General features: G+C 33.1%; 1 protein-coding gene across 1 annotated transcript; it reads left to right on the forward strand.

The window, feature by feature from the left end:
• Positions 1-15,487: 15,487 nt before the first annotated feature.
• Positions 15,488-17,026, forward strand: LOC124078249 (heterogeneous nuclear ribonucleoprotein K-like). Its single transcript, XM_058578277.1, has 2 exons — positions 15,488-15,973; positions 16,046-17,026. The coding sequence occupies exons 1-2, from the start codon at positions 15,641-15,643 to the stop codon at positions 17,024-17,026; spliced, it is 1,314 nt and encodes a 437-aa protein (XP_058434260.1). The 5' UTR covers positions 15,488-15,640.
• The last annotated feature ends 306 nt before the right edge of the window (positions 17,027-17,332 follow it).

Here is a 17,332-nt window from a genome sequence, read left to right on the forward strand (position 1 = left end):
TTAATTTCTTTCTTTAGCTTTCTGTAGTATTTTTTGTAGAGGTGTTTCACCTCTTTTGTTAGGTTGATTGTTGATTCCCAAGGTTTTTTTTTTTTCTTTTTTTTTTTGAGGGTATTGTAAATTGGGTAGTTTTCCTTGTTTCCCTTTCAGAGGACTTATCACTGATATAAAGGAATGTCTTTGATTTATAGTGTTAATTTTGTATCCTGCTACTTTGCTGAATTCATTTACTAGTTCTAAAAGTTTTCTGATGGAATTTTTTGGGTCTCATAGGTATACAATGATATCAGGCTTTCAAGTTGTAAATTCTTTCGACTTGTTTATCCTGGAAGGTAACATCTAAAGCTTAATTTTGCTGGATATAAGATTCTTGATCAGCATCCACTTTCTTTAAGAGCTTGATTTATGTTGTTCAGTTTCTTCTAGCTTTCAGGGTTGGAAAATCTGCACATAATCTAATTGGTTTCCCCCTTTATGTAATCTGATTCCTTTCTCTCATGGCTTTTAATATTATCTTCTCTGTGTTAGGAATTTTCATTATAATATGCCTTGATGTTGATCTGTTGTGATTTTGAACATTTGCTAACATGTAAGCCTCTTGAATTTGGTTTTCAAATTCATTCTTCATATTTGGAAATTTTCTGATATTATTTCATCGAATACATCACTTATTTCTTTGGTTTGGAATGCTATTCCTTCCTCTATCCCAATTACTCTTAAATTTGGTCTTTTTATGCTATACCATATTTCTTGCATGTTCTATTCATGGTTTCTTACCATTTTCACTGTGTGGCCTACATTCTTTTTAAGATTATATATTTTGTCTTAATTGTCTGAGGTCCTCTCTTCCAAGTTGTCTACTCTGTTGGTGATATTTTCAATTGAACTTTTAATTTGGTTTATTGTTTCTTTCATTTCAAGGATTTTTTTTAAAGAACCTCTATCTCCCTATTGAAGTAATCTTTTGCTTCTTGTATTTGTTTATGTAACTCTTTGTCAAAATGATCTTTTGCTGCCTCCATTTGCTCTCTCATATCAACCTTTAATTCTGAGAACATTTTAATCACATACATCCTGAACTTCTTCTCTGTCCTTTCTTCTTCTGTGCTGGCCATGGATTCTAATAATCCATGAATCTTGGTAAGTTTGGGGCACTTTCTTCCCTTGTCTTTTCATACTGCTTGTGTGTCTTTCCTTCTAACACTGCGGATTCAAGGTGCTACAGTTTTTTACTATATAGGCTTATAGTGCCCCTTTAGTGATTCAATATCTCTCCTTTGAGGTGAAGGACAATGTTATCAGATCCCAATATAAGTAGTATATACTCTAAAACAAATATTTGCTATTAAGATATTTACAGTTTGGTCACAATGTACATAAATGGTGAATTCAATTATTATCTACAATATGCTCAGTAGGCTTGTAAAAGTGTTTGCAGTTTCTGATGGTGGACAAAGAACTGAGGCAAGGAGTGAGATGATGTGCTGAGGAGGTAGGAGGTGAGGATGTAGAGTTGTTATATCTTAGAAAGTGTGAAAGAGAAATCTAAAGAGGAAGATTAGTAACAGGAGAAGGGAGAAGAAGTAATTTTAGGTAGACAAGTGAGAAAGCAGTAGAGTTCATAAAACAAACACACATATATATTAAGAAAATTTTTAAAAAATGTTAAAATAGTAGAAATTGGTAGTATAAAATAAAATAAAAAGAATATATGACACAGCTGTAATATACTACTCAAATGTCCCAGTCCTCAATATCCTAATTCATGCAAAGTCCTTAGTTTCATATATGCTGGGGATGTGAGGGCACAAGAATAGAGAGGGAGAGGGGAAAAAAAAATCTTGAAGGAAGAAGCCAGATTGTTTTGGTTGGAAATTCTTATATTTCCTGCTTCCTTTCTTATCTGTTGTTAGCTGGTATCTCCACCCTTGGGATGGTGAAGGTAACCTGGGCGTCATTGTGCTGGGGTAGCAGCTACTGTAGAGAGGGGTGAGTTAGAAACTGGGTACCTGGCCAGTCAGAGTTCTAGACTCGATGTTGCCCCCCACTGAAGATGGGGATGAAGGTGACCCAAGATGGAGGCACCTTCTTTCAGCAGTGGGCTGTTGAGTCTGGCCGTGTGAGGAAGCTCAAGCAATGGCGTTGGAAATAAGTTCAGAAACGAGCTCTGTGGCATGCAGTGTGTGGCTGTTGGCTGATTTCAGAGCCTGTATAAAGTTCTCGGGTGCAAGCAGGTCACTACATGTAGTATCTCTGCTTTTGCAGAGTCCCAAGATGATGACCGAGGATTATTATTCTTAATAGTAAATCTTTCAGGTTGCCTTGAATCATTTTAAGTGTTTCTGAGAATCTTGTGGAGGAATATTTAGTTTCTCTGTATTGGGTCCTCCCATGGAATTTGATAATTTTTTTTCTTTTTTTTAGGTACCAGAGATTAAACCCAGGGGTGCTTGGGCACTGAGCCACATCTTCCACCCTTTGCATTTTTAAATTTGATACAGGTTTCACTAAGTTGCTAAGATTGACTTTGAACTCACAATCCTCCTCCTCAGCCTCTGGAGTCACTAAGATTACAGGCGTGCACCACTGCACCCTGCAGATTTGTTGATTTTAAAGTTATAATTTTTGCATCTTATGCTAACTCAAAGAAATAGTTTTCTAATCATAATATGGCTTATATCAGATGAAATAACAAAGTCAAAATGTTAATTTTATATTTCTTTTTTAACAACTTTTTTATTATCATGTTCATGCAAAAAGTAAAACTAACAAGATGGATGATTTAAATATAATTTCTTATATTTGTACTTGGACTATCTTGATTTGATAAATCACCAATAATTGTACAGAAATATGTAAATAATCCATTAGGGTTTTAGGGAAAAACAAAATTATGTAAATTTAAGTTACAACTTCAGAAATCTTCTCTAAACTTCAGTGTTTTGAGATACTCAGTGGGAAGAATTTACCACACATGACCAAGGAATGGTTAATCTGAATCTTCTCTGAATTACTAGGATGAAAGTTACCAGTACCTTACGGTTATATTGATACATGTCTAGCAAAATACTTCTGAAAAATGAAATCTCCCAAGAAACCTGACACAAAATATATTCAAAATATCTAAAGACTCTTTAGTTTTAGCATTTCGTTTCACCAGATCTCAATCAACTACTGAGTTATAGTATCAATAAAAAGCCAGACTAGCTTGAGGTTCATTTTTCCTTATCAGACAACTGTCCCAGGTAAAGGCAAGTCCTTATTTGGCCATGTAACTAGGATCCAGGCCAGGTGTTGGAGGGAGAAATGATTTCTGGGATTGCATTCAGAGTTGTGATTCTCACCTGAAGAAGAGGGCAAGGAAATTATATGGTGATAAGTATCATATGATGTCCCTGAAATATATTGAATGGAAAGTTCAGAAATCAAGTTCAGGCTATTAAATTGAAAGATAGGAGCCAGGCCCGGTAGAAAAGCATGCAAATGATCTTATTAAAGAAATTTCACTTCTAACACGAAGTACTCCATCTGTTGATCTCACTGTCATAATCTCTAATAGTGCACTATTGTTAATAAGTAAATAGATAAGGCATAAAATAAACATTTGAATACTCTTATCCAAAAAATATATATGTGTGTATATGTATTTAAAGCTTACTTGATTTGTGAGGAAATAAAATATCATTTAACAAATAAGAAAGAGAAGAAGTTCATTTGGTTCACGGTTTTGGAGGTTTCAGTCTGTGATCAGTTATCCCTGTTGCTTTAGGACATGTGATGATGCAGATCATCATGGCAGGGAATGTGTGCTGGAGCAATTCACTCATCTCATCACCAGGAAGTAAAAAAATGAGAAAGAGGAAAAGCCTGGGCTTCTACTATACATTTCAAGGGCTTAGTCCCTGTGACCTGAAAACCTCATTCTATGATCCACCTCTTAAACTTTTCTTCACCTTCCAATAACATCACTCCATAGAATAAGCCTTTAACACATGGGCCTTTGGGGAACATTAAAGATCCAAATGATGAAAGCAATGTTAGAATAAACACAAAATAAGAATTTTTTAGTCATGCTGAAAAACATCATATGCATGAAGTTCAATGAAACACAAACAATAAGAAAATATAAACAAAGAACAGAAACGGCATTGTAGAATGAAGATAAAGATCCTTCTTCCTTCCCTCTTTTTCTTTTTTTCTCCCAGCCTCCTTTCTTGCTTCCCTTCCTTCTTTACCTTTTCTTTCTCTCTTCCTTTAAAAACAAAAGTATTGTGTGTATTGACTATAGTGGTAGTTAAAATCCAGAGTTTTAAAAAGGTCAATATTTTATGTCAATTTGATACCTAAAACATGAAACAGGTGAAGAAATAGGGCACTTTATCTTCATGTAACAATGTTGAAAATAACAACAATTGTTCCCAACTAATACTATGGATCCTAGCATCAAAGAGAAGGACTTTTCCTTGTTTTGTTTTGCAGTACTTGGATGGAACTTTGGGTCTTGCATAAGCTAGGCAAGTCTTCTATCACTTAGCTATATCCCCAGTCCTTTTTATTTTTATTTATGTATTTATTTTTATTTTATTTTAAGAAGTGGTGTTGTTAGGTTTCCCAGGATGACTTCAAACTTGGATCCTTATGACTCACCTAAATAGGTGAGATTATGGGTATGAGCCACTGCACCCAGCAGAGAATGACATTTTAATAAATATCTTCTCCCAGTTTTCAATGTCATATTTGGACTTCTTTCCATTTGTTTTAGTTTTAATTTTGCAATTCAGTTAAAGAAGATTCTGTTAACCTTTATTCAACCTCGTGGATTTTCTTCAGCTGTGTGCAGTTTACTGATTAGCCCTTCAAAGACATTCTTTTGTTTCTATTACAAGGTTTATTTTTCTAGCATTACCATATCTATAATTGAATTATCAATGCATTATTTTATGTGGTCTAATTTTTTCATCATAGTACTTAGCATAGTAATCATAGTCATTTCATATTTATTGCTACTAATATTATTTTTGTCAAATAAAAACTGAATGCATTTATGAGGTACAATGTGTTGTTTTGACATCTGTGTACATGTCGAATGATTAAATCAACTAATTGACATAACCTTTACTTACTTACATTTTACTTACCTATATTTTTTACAGTGAGGCATTTGAAATTTACTTATTTATTTTCAAGTATACATTATTATTACTACATTCAACTATAGTATGATAATTTCAAAACCTACTCCTATCTAAAACTTTGCCCTTACATCAAAAACTACCTATTCCCGCCCTTTGACACTTCCAGTCTCTGTTATTATTGTCATTTCACATTCTATGAATTAAACATTTTTAGATTCTACATATATGTGTGATCATATAGTATTTGTCTTTTTCTTTCTGTGCCTCACTTATGTCCCTTAGAATGAGGTCCTCTGGCTCTATCCATCATATCACAAATGACAGGTTTTCCTTCTTCTTTGAGGTTAATAGCATTCAGACACAATTTTTAAAATTATCCATTGATGGACATTTAGGTAGATTTTAATTTCTTGGCTACTGTGATCATAGGTTTTAATAAGCAAGGTAGTACAGCTATCTCTTCAACATATTGATGTAAATTTAGACAGATATATACCTGGAAGGTAGATACTGGATCATGAGGTAGTTGAATTTTTAGTTTTTGGGAAACTCCAACCCATTTTTTTTTTACAGTGATTACTAATTTACATTTCCACAAACAATGTATTAGGATTTTATTTTCTTCACATCTTTTCCTATAGTTGGTACTATTCATCTTTTTGATAAAATCCATTCTAATATGTATGAGGAACTATCTCCTTTTAGTTTTAATTTGCATTTACCTAATGATAAGTAACAATAAGCATTTTTTTCATGAACCTATGAGCCATTTGTATGCCTTTTGAGAAATATATATTTCACACCCTATTGCAGATTGGACCTGGAATATCCCACCAAAGCTCACATGCAGCTTGATCCCCTGTGGAGCAATGTTTGGAGGTGGAGCTTTGGGGAAGTAATTGGATTATGAGGGCTGGAACCTCATTAATCCACTGTTACCTGATTATACTTCTGGGATTGGTGAAAACTGTAGGAGAACTATAGGCAGTTAGGGCATGGATGCAGGCAGTAGGTCCTAGAGTCATGCCCTTAGGGACTATATATTGTCCCTGCTTCACTTCACCTCTAGCTCCCCAGCTGCCACAAGCTGACTAGCTTTCCTCTGCCATGCCCTTCCAAGGTGATGTCCTGCTACACCTCAGGATGAGAGCAATGGAGCCAAGTGACGGTGGACTGAATTCTCTTAAATTGTCAGCCAAAATAATTCCCTCCTCTTCTAAGTAATTTTTCTCAAGTGTTTGTCACAGTGACAGAAAACTGACTAACACAGGACCGTTTTCCATTTTTTTAATTGGGTTATTTGCTTTCTTGCTATTTGTTGGAAACATGAATAAATGTAAAGATACTCAATATTCACTTTTTGGAATACTTAATACTGTGGAAATGTACATATTAGAGAAAGCTAGATAGGGATTCAGTAAAACCCCTATCAGAATTCTAATGTCATTTTCCACAAAATTAGAAAACAAAATCCTGAAATTTGTATGGAATAAAGAAAGATCATGAATATCTAAAATTTTTTAAAGTCAAAAGAAAAAGTTAGTATATGACTATTGATTTCAAAACATTTTCTAAAGTCATATTGAAACAACATAGCACTGGTTTAGAAACAGATGCAACAGAATAGAATAGAAAGCCATAAATATATAGTTAAGTGGTTTTGGGAAAGATTCAATAAATATACAATGTGGAAAAGACAATCCCTTTAATAAATGATGTTGCAAAAACTGGCTATCCACATGCAGAATGATAAAATTAGATTCTTATCTCATGCCATATACACATATCAACTCAAATTGATTTAAGCCTTAAATATAAAACAGGGAACTATTTTTGCTGGAAGAAAATAGAGGGAAAATGCTACAACATTCATACTGACAATAATTTTTTGAATGATCTCAAAAGTATATGCATGAAAAGCAAAAACACACAAATGTAATTGCATTAAACTAAAAAGCTTCCAATGCAAAGGGGGAAAAAGTTAAAATTGAAGAGACATCTTGAAGAAGTGGAAAAAATATTTGCAAATTGTGGCTCAGTGGTAGAGCACTGCCTAGCACTGAGTTCCATCCTTAGTACCACATAAAGATAAATAAATAAAATTATTGTGTCCATCTACAACTAAAAAATGTTTAAAAAAGAATTTATATGAAAAATATGAAGGGAACCCAAACAAATCATAGTTATTTTATGGTTTCTTTCTGATAATTTGAACATTTGTGCAATATCTGACTCTACTTCTGATGTTGCTGTATTTGCTTTTTGTTTTGTTTTGTTTTGTTTTGTTTGCCTTTTTGCATATCTTTTAATGCTTTCTTGAAAGATCAACATGTTGGTGTGTGGTATAAATTTCTAGATAATTTCCTGACATGTATGACCTTGAGTTTAATCCCCAGTACCACCAAAAGAAAGAAAGAAAGAAAGAGAAAGAAAGAAAGAAATTCAGATATATTGTGTTTAATTCAAATATGTTGCATTGAGCAGTAAAGAATTAGGTACGCAGGACTTTAGTGTTAGGATTTATGCTATTCTGGCCAGGAGTTGGGATTTTGTTTATTATTTTCCATAGCTGTATGTACCAGTCTCAAATTTTCTCTAGAATTTTATTTATCTCCCCTTTTGAATAACAGAGAGTCTGTGTTTTGCAACTTTTTCAGTTATAACTGTTCCTGATACTAGAGGCTTGGTGGGATGACAAGATATGTATGGAAGATAGTGTTACATAATCATTCAATTACTTCAGACTTTAGTGGACCTGTTTCTATGGCCCACGCAAGCATTTTTTCCCCACATACAGAGATGGAAGTTTTTATTTTATTTATTTATGAAAGAAATGTAAGTGATATAATGTGGTTTCTTTTTCTTTTTTTAATTCTTTTTAGTTATACAGTCTATTTTGACATATTTATAGAATCATGAAAGATAATCTGTAATTTTAACATGATAAATCAGCTGCCTCTTGGCTAGGTGTGCATAATTAAAGGCCCAAATATGAATATTTTAACTGTCATATACTCTTCAGAATGAGGTGCTATTTTAAATTTCATTAATAAAATCAATGGCTTTAAATCAATTATGTTTCATTCTCAATATCTATTTTTATTGAATCCATTATTATTTTTACACGAAAATAATTTGTCTATCAAAAGAAGCATTGTTATCTAAGGAAACTATCATTGAAGAAAGTGAAACACTTGGATCTTAAAATAAATTTTATATATAACACATCTAAAAATTATCTTAGAAATGCTGTTTTTGTAAAGAATAAAAAAATCACTAATGAAAGAAAATAAAATAAAACTACAATAAAATATATACTTACTTTTTTACATTCATGGTTCAATTTGTTTGCAATAGTAATAAAACTTTTTTAATAATTTAATAAAAAATTATGATTAGAAACAAGGTTTATTATGTTAAGAAGGTAAAAGTTACCATTTTAAGTTATATAAGTAAAAGATTTACTGTGTAAGATAGTAAGACTATTAAGATTTATAATTTTTATACTGAAACTAATTATAAAAAAAGTTCTAACTAATGATGTTTCAGTAGAGAAAAAAGACCGATAGGAATATGTATATTCAAATATCTAAAAATATATGATAAAATAAGTATTGGGTTTTCTGCATTTAAAAATGGCATGTAACATGTGAGGCTATGCATCTGTAAATCCAAAACTACTAGACATTTTCTTCAAAACTGGAAAATTTCAGATATATTCACTTCTTAAAAATACTGCATCTCAATGAAGAATAAACTACCAATTTTCTTGAAGGTCTTTAATCATTTGATAACATTTTAACATTCAAGCAAGTTATTCTTCCTTTTGACCTTCCAGGGATAAGCACTACAGTGGGTTTATTATTTGGCCCTTGATGATAACAGTGTACCAGAGCTCTACAATCTATGGCAATCCTACAAAAGTGCAGCTCAAAGGCTATTAAAGTTGAATCATATTAGTAACTCATGAAAGATTACTGAAAAATTATGTTAACATAGTAATATATTAAATAACATCTTTTAAAGATTAAATTTGAATAATTCAATTGTTCATTCCTATTTAGGCTTAAAACTTTGTGGCTTAGTTCTATCAAAATTCTTTCTCTAAAGTTCTCTGTGTGTAAACTATAATTTGTCTTTTTCAAGTGGTGAAAAAATACAGTAGACATAGAAAATTAGAATGTAGGCTTTTATTTGAAAAGTTCTTGTAATTATATTAGCTTTTCAATGCATTTCAAGAAGGTTTCAGGAGTACCTTAGATGGAAGTAAATATGTATATTAAACTTGGCATGAAGGAGAGAATACATATTTACATTTGGTATTGTTTTGACTTGGCATTTCAACCTATATAAATCCTTAGCAGGTGAAAACACCAGGAGAGCCATCTGCTGGTATAAACTGGACCTGTGGATATGACTGTTTCTTCTGTTACTTAAGGAATTGAACACAATTTATTAACTAAATAATCAGTTCAGGTGGAACCATATTAATGCAACAATACTGGTTGCATTAATAAAGCAGATTACAGAAACAATAAAGCAAGATGCCTAAAATACATACTGGTATTTTTTCTGATACTTAGGAACCATAATTTTTTCTATTTTTTTTACAAACAATATATTTTTAATATTGTATTTATAGTCTTGTGTCCATCTGTCTCCAAGTTGCCAAATATTTAAGTGTTCCTTATATTTAACATATTGTAAACTTTGTGAAAATAAGGGTAATTTATATATAACAACTTTTAGCTTTTGAGTTCAATTTTTCAATTCTCATTGGTCCGGATTTTAAACAAGTACCAATTTTCATTAGTTCTTTTATACCTTTATTTTTAAAACAGCATGCTAAGTTAATATTCCTGTTATTTTTTTTTTTATTTTTGTCAATTTAATACCAGGGCACAAAATCTCAGCATAATGAAGATTTATTTGGAATAGTCTTGGCATTGCCATGATTTCCAAAGACCTAGACCGAAGAGTTCATTTTGTTGTTATTTGTTTCATGTTTTATGAAGAGATTAATGATGAGCAGAAATGTCTTTTATATTCCAGAAGTCTGATAACAATTGTATTAGAAATAATTTTTAAATCTCATCATTGATGGTTAAATTAATGAAGCTTATTTGCAAAGGAATAATTTATAAAAGTCAATTGAATTCTGGAAGGAAAAATGACACATAAAAATACCCCATGATGTTTATAGACATAGAGTTAGGAAACAGAAAAATTGAATGAATTTGTTTGATTGAACAGAGTATTTGAATTTTTGTGGATAACTAATATTTCTGGACTTGACTTTTAAATTACATAGAAAGGATGCCAACAAGTCTTAGTCATTAAATTTGATTACTATATATTTTTAAGGATTACTAATTAAATGATCAAAAAGGAGAAATAATTGGTATTATGTTGGGTATCTCCTTCCATGTTTATTAAAGTATGATTGATTTTCAAAATAGATGCTTTATTAATTTGAAAACTTTGCATTTTTCATTTTGATTGTAAGATAATCATGGGACCTTATACATTTTAATTCACTAATGAAGACTAAACTGTTCATCATAAACCTTATCTAGGAATGTTGCATCAAAAAATAAGAAATATATTTACCTTAAGGTTATTTCTATAGATAAGTAGAATGGGAGCAAGGCAAAAAATTCAGAGTCCTATGATAAACCACTTTCATGGAAAGGATCAGACCAGTGTACCAGAAAATGCCTGCAAGCAGCAATTCTGAATGCTCATATTAGGAGAGTTACTGCAGGTGACATCTATTCCACACTCAAATGTCATAAAGACAATGGTGCAAAGGGAGAGTCAGCACTGGGTCAGCAGATACTGAAAAGTAGATTTAGAAGATGTCAGCATAAATGTAGTAGTAAAACTCATGAGCATGAATGATGGTGCCCTGAAGAAGCATATAAATATATACACATTCAAGTGGAATTTTGAACGATCCCTGTGTGATTCCCTGAGTAACCTGGGCAACACTAGTTTAATACAAAGACATAATACATTGTGGAAACTAAAACTTATTACAGGCCATTGCTCTAAGAAATTTTATATAAAAACAAAATAAATTGAATCCAGTCTGTAGAAGTAACTATGTTTTGCAGCTTATGATAGAAAATGAATTTTTAAAAGAAATAATTGTACCTGTTTGTATTTTATTAAATATCATACAATGGAAATTGTTTTGCTTTTCATAAACTTATTATATATATATATATATATATATATAATAAACAAATATAACATGCATTTTTGATGAGGAAACAGATATTTTGATTATTGAAAAAATATAAATAAATATTTATTTTAGATAGTATTTATAATGTTTCCCATGGGGAAAACATAAACAAGTATTGAGGTTGACTCTTTCATGAGGCTGAGTGTATTTTTTTTTAATATCTGTTAAGAATGCCTTGGAATGTCATTTTCTTCATCTGGTACACGATATTGATGTCAAGTATAAACAATAACAACCATCATATTTGGAGTCCCTGTGATTTTCTCACATTAAAAATCAGTATGGTAGTAGACTCCCACTTTATGTTGACCAATTCATCTTGATTATCCAGGGATATTTCTGGGTATAGTACTAGATATTCAGCATCCTGAGAGTCTCACAAACCACAGGCGAATAAGATCAGATAATCAATCTTTCTCTGCAGTCAAGGCAATATTACCATTTTTAGATGGAAAACATTATAACACTATTGAGGTGTTTGTACCTGTTATCAAATTTTATAGATACTTATATAAATTTTTCACTTTAGAAACAAATTTTGTGATATTTCTACAGCAAGACAGATGGGGTATACTCAAAGAAAAATAAAAAAGCTATATTAAGAAAATCTGTGTGCAGTAATCAGAGAAATATTGATGCCTGCAAGACAGGAAAGACCAAGTTTCTGGTGAGAGGATTATGGCAGACAGCTGAAATGACATTCTGAAGTAACTTTTTTTCCATTTTCCATAGGTGTGTGGTTTTTACTAATCTGTATCTAAGGCATAAGACAAAATCTGAACTTTTTCTGGATGGAAGTATTGGGGATGGTGTTCAAAACTGTAGAAAGAGGGCCAAAATGCTAACGAGCACAAGGAGTTTGAAAGATCACTGTGATTATCAGACTATCCTCCGTCACACATAGATATACATGTGATTACACACACATATGCATAGAAATATACACATACATACTCTGAACTTGCATGTAATTCTGTAAAGACCATTCAGAAATTCTTTATCTGGAAAACAAGAGCATAAAATTTCTGAATCTTATCTTGCGAAAGAGGAAAGCCTTAGAGATTAGATCCTCTATTTCCAAATCAGGGGAGTGCAGAAGAAATGGATTTGTCCCATACAGGTGCAGCCTAACCAAGTGTGATGGGCCCATAAAAGATGTCTCCCAATAGTTTTGGGATATAAAAATATATAATGGAAGCTGTTTTCACTAATGAGTGGTTCAGCTTGTATTTTGATTCAATAAAGTGTATCAGGCATTTTTAAATTGAATCAGTATGAGAATAATATGACATCCTTTAAGAAATTTTATCTGTAGCTGAGGTGTGCATTTCTTTTTCTTTCCTAAAATTTGAATGACTCCCTAATTTATGACAACTATGTAAGTAGGTTAATGTGAACTGGCTACATTGCATCCTAGTGTAAACTGCTCCATGGCACCATTAACCATAGAATGTTCCATGTTTGTAAGAGTCCTCATTAGTTGGAGATGATGTTAATTTTCTTTCAGTGTAGTTCTGTGAGATTTACACTTAAACTGAAAACAGAACAAACACACACACACACACACAAAAAAAAAAAACCCCTGTGGATTTTAACCTAAGTACATTATATAGCCTATGTAGTCCTAAATTGTCTAAAGTTTCTACTTTTTTTTTTTTTTTTGGTGGTGGGAGAGGGAATGGGGGTTGAACTCAGAGGCAATCAACCACTTAGCCACATCTCCAGCTCTATTTTGTATTTTATCTAGAAAAAGGGTCTTACTGAGTTGCTTAGCACCTCTCTGTTGCTGGGGTTGGCTTTGAACCCTTGATCCTCCTGTCTCAGCCTCCTGAGCTGCTTAGGTTACAGGCATGTGCCACTACTAGAGCCCAGCTCTACTTATTTTTTAAATTTTTTTTGTTTTAATTAATTATACATGACAGTAGAATGTATTTATGCACTTTGATATATCTTACATAAATAGGATATAGTTTCATTTTTCTGAGTGTACATATTGCAGAATCATATTGGTCATATAGTCACATATATACATACAGTTATAATGTCTGTTTCATTATATTGTCTTTCCTATCCCCACATCCCCTCCCATCACTTCCCTCTACCTAATCTAAGTTAATGCTATTGATGCTGTTTATAGTATATTTTAAAACCATGTTGAGCAGAGTTTATCTTCTAGTTAATTCAATAAAATGAATGTTTTTGAGAAAATTCTATGTATTAGGGACTTTTAAAATGCTTTTCATGCTGAACAAAATTATTTATATAATGCTAATCATTACTTTGTGGAAAATTCTTCTGAAAATTGATAGCTAAAGTTTATATTTCCCCTTCATAATTCATATTTTTATTCTTTTCCTCTTCATTTATAAGATGTTTGTATCTATATCTGTGTCTCAATCTCTCTCTCTCTCTCTCTCTCTCTCTCTCTCGTGTGCATGTGTGTGTGTGTATGTGTCTCACAGGTAATCAGCATTCAGTTTCATGACTTCCTGCTAAAAACAATACAATCCACTAAGACAAATGTTGTGGTGAGATAAATCACTGCACTGTTAAACAAAACAAAACAAAACAAAAAACAGAAAAAGATCAGATCCAACTTGGTCAGATTGAGAAAAAATGTTTTGAGAACAAAAGTGAAACAATTGCTTGTTACCTCATCATCCCTGGCCAAACTTAGGACTATTAAGGTAAGTGGCTTTCTTTGGATGGATGTGTACTTCTGCCTGTCACACATATTAACCAGAGAAATATTTTAGTAGAAACTTTCTGTTACATTTTTTGTTACACTTTAAGCAGTAGAAATCAATAGCTTAGTGTCTTGGAGCAATTGCTGTAATCTTTTTTCTTTCTCTTAGTGACTGTTTTCTGAAGCAACAATTCACAACTAGAGTAAACACCTTTTGAATTGTAGTCACATCAACTAAGAAGATTGTTTGCATCCAGTCTGTATACAACCATAGCTCATCACTTTAAGACCACCGATCTGTTGACTATCATTTTCTCTGGAATTTTAAGCCTGTCTTTATAAACTTATAACAATTATTATATAACTCAAAGAAATATTTTGATAACAAAAAAAGACTGGAAATATAAATGATATAGTATTATTATATTAACATTAAACCCTGGAGAAAGATCCAAAACATACTTTGATATTAGAAAGTTACTTAGAGACTATTAAATATTACAATTTTCAACTTTAATACTTTTTACTTCATTTTCATGTCAAAATATAGTATTCATATAAAAATATGATTTTTTTATAAATGCTTTATTTTAATAAATATGTCATCAATTGTGAGAGTATTTGCTAAAGACAAAACCATGTTAGGAATGCAAATATAACAAGTGATAAGTCTGTGAGTTGTAGCATTTTCTAAATCATGTAGAACAATGACAGAAAATACTGTTATCTGTTCATTAAGCTGTCGTTATATACATAAATAATATATACGTACCTTTGAAATTAGAGTTTCTGACTATTAGATACAATTTCAATTTCAAGTTTTTTTTTCTGGAGCACATTTCTCTTCCACAATTGGTGCTTATAGAAATTTCTCTTGCTTTATACTTACTGTAATTTACTTTTCCAGAGCAACTTTTCTCCACGTATCCTAGAACACTTTGACTTTCATTTCATCATTTCTAGATTTTATCATTTTAAAATGATTTTATCCTCAATCTAAAATCCTCTTTCTTTATTGGACCCTTTATTCATGGATCTTAACTTTTTATTGTCCCTGACTGACTCAATTACTTCCCACCATTTCGTACCTAACTGCTAAGAGGAATCTTTAGAAAAAATCATTAAAAAATTACTTTTTTTGCATTGATTCCTTAATGTTTTAACAATATCTTGTTCTACGTTTAGCAAATCCACAACACAAGCTAATTTAGTTCATCAGGGCAATATGTGTGAGCCTATCATGGTAGGGGAAAGAGCATACAATCAAGATATTCTGATTCTTCACACACTATCAAAATGATCACTTCAGGTGAATTTTAATATTGTCTTAAAAGTAAACCACGTAACATTTGACTATTTACTATCCAATTTTCCTAAGTAATTTATTTTTGTTTTAAAATATATTTTTAGGGCTAGTCAGTGCGCGAACGAGAAAGGAGGAGGGCGCTCCAGGCGACAGCACTGCAGTCGCCATTATTCTCTGTTTCTCTGCTGCACCGACCTCGACGATTTGCCTGCATTTCACTTGTTTGGGGCCCATAGATTGGTGTGTCCATTTAATACAAGAAAATGGAAACTGAACAGCCAGAGGAAACCTTCCCCAACACTGAAACCAATGGTGAATTTGGTAAGCGCCCTGCAGAAGATATGGAAGAGGAGCAAGCTTTTAAAAGATCTAGAAACACTGATGAGATGGTTGAATTACGAATTCTGCTTCAGAGCAAGAATGCTGGGGCAGTGATTGGGAAAGGAGGCAAGAATATTAAGGCTCTCCGGACAGACTACAATGCCAGTGTTTCAGTCCCAGACAGCAGTGGCCCCGAGCGCATATTGAGTATCAGTGCTGATATTGAAACAATCGGAGAAATTCTGAAGAAAATCATCCCTACCTTGGAAGAGGGCCTGCAGTTGCCATCACCCACTGCAACCAGCCAGCTCCCGCTTGAATCTGATGCTGTGGAATGCTTAAATTACCAGCACTATAAAGGAAGCGACTTTGACTGCGAGTTGAGACTGTTGATTCATCAGAGTCTGGCAGGAGGAATTATTGGGGTCAAAGGTGCTAAAATCAAAGAACTTCGAGAGAACACTCAGACAACAATCAAGCTTTTCCAGGAATGCTGCCCTCATTCCACTGACAGAGTCGTTCTTATTGGAGGAAAGCCTGATAGGGTTGTAGAGTGCATAAAGATCATCCTTGATCTTATATCTGAGTCTCCCATCAAAGGACGTGCACAGCCTTATGATCCTAATTTTTATGATGAAACATACGATTATGGTGGTTTTACGATGATGTTTGATGACCGCCGTGGCCGTCCAGTGGGATTTCCCATGCGGGGAAGAGGTGGTTTCGACAGAATGCCACCTGGTAGGGGTGGGCGTCCCATGCCTCCCTCTAGAAGAGACTATGATGATATGAGCCCTCGTCGAGGACCCCCACCTCCTCCTCCTGGTCGAGGTGGCCGGGGTGGAAGCAGAGCTCGGAATCTTCCTCTTCCTCCACCACCACCACCTAGAGGAGGAGATTTAATGGCCTATGACAGAAGAGGAAGACCTGGAGATCGCTACGATGGCATGGTTGGTTTCAGTGCTGATGAAACTTGGGACTCTGCAATAGATACATGGAGCCCATCAGAATGGCAGATGGCTTATGAACCACAGGGTGGCTCTGGATATGATTATTCCTATGCAGGGGGTCGTGGCTCATATGGTGATCTTGGTGGACCTATTATTACAACACAAGTAACTATTCCCAAAGATTTGGCTGGATCTATTATTGGCAAAGGTGGTCAGCGGATTAAGCAAATCCGTCATGAGTCTGGAGCCTCGATCAAAATTGATGAGCCTTTAGAAGGATCCGATGAGTTTAAAGCAAATTTTCAAATTCCTGGAGAAAAAAAAAGAGAAACAATTCAAGGAAATATAACTATAAAGTCAAGAAAAGAGTGTTTTTAAAATTTTTTTTGTAATGTTTCTATTTTTGGGCAGTAAAGCTGGTTTCAAATTCTGTCATTGTCATGGATAGTCTCATGACAATGTATCATGGCTGATACTCCTCCATTTTTAATTACTGGCCATTGGGATAAATTGAGTGAAATGTGATGAATGAGAGAAGTAACATCATTGCCCAAAGTGAGCTATTACAACTGTAACTATACTGATCAGGCAAAAGCAGAAAATTAAATGCCTGAAAGGGTAAAAAAAAATCTGTGAAGAAAATGAAGGGGGGTGACTCAAATTGGGGTAGGGAGAAAGAACATG

Source organism: Marmota monax, unplaced genomic scaffold, assembly GCF_021218885.2.
Source record: "Marmota monax isolate L192 unplaced genomic scaffold, Marmota_monax_Labrador192_F-V1.1 WCK01_AAM20220418_F8-fsc00175, whole genome shotgun sequence".
In the NCBI taxonomy this organism is placed as follows: Eukaryota; Metazoa; Chordata; class Mammalia; order Rodentia; family Sciuridae; genus Marmota; species Marmota monax.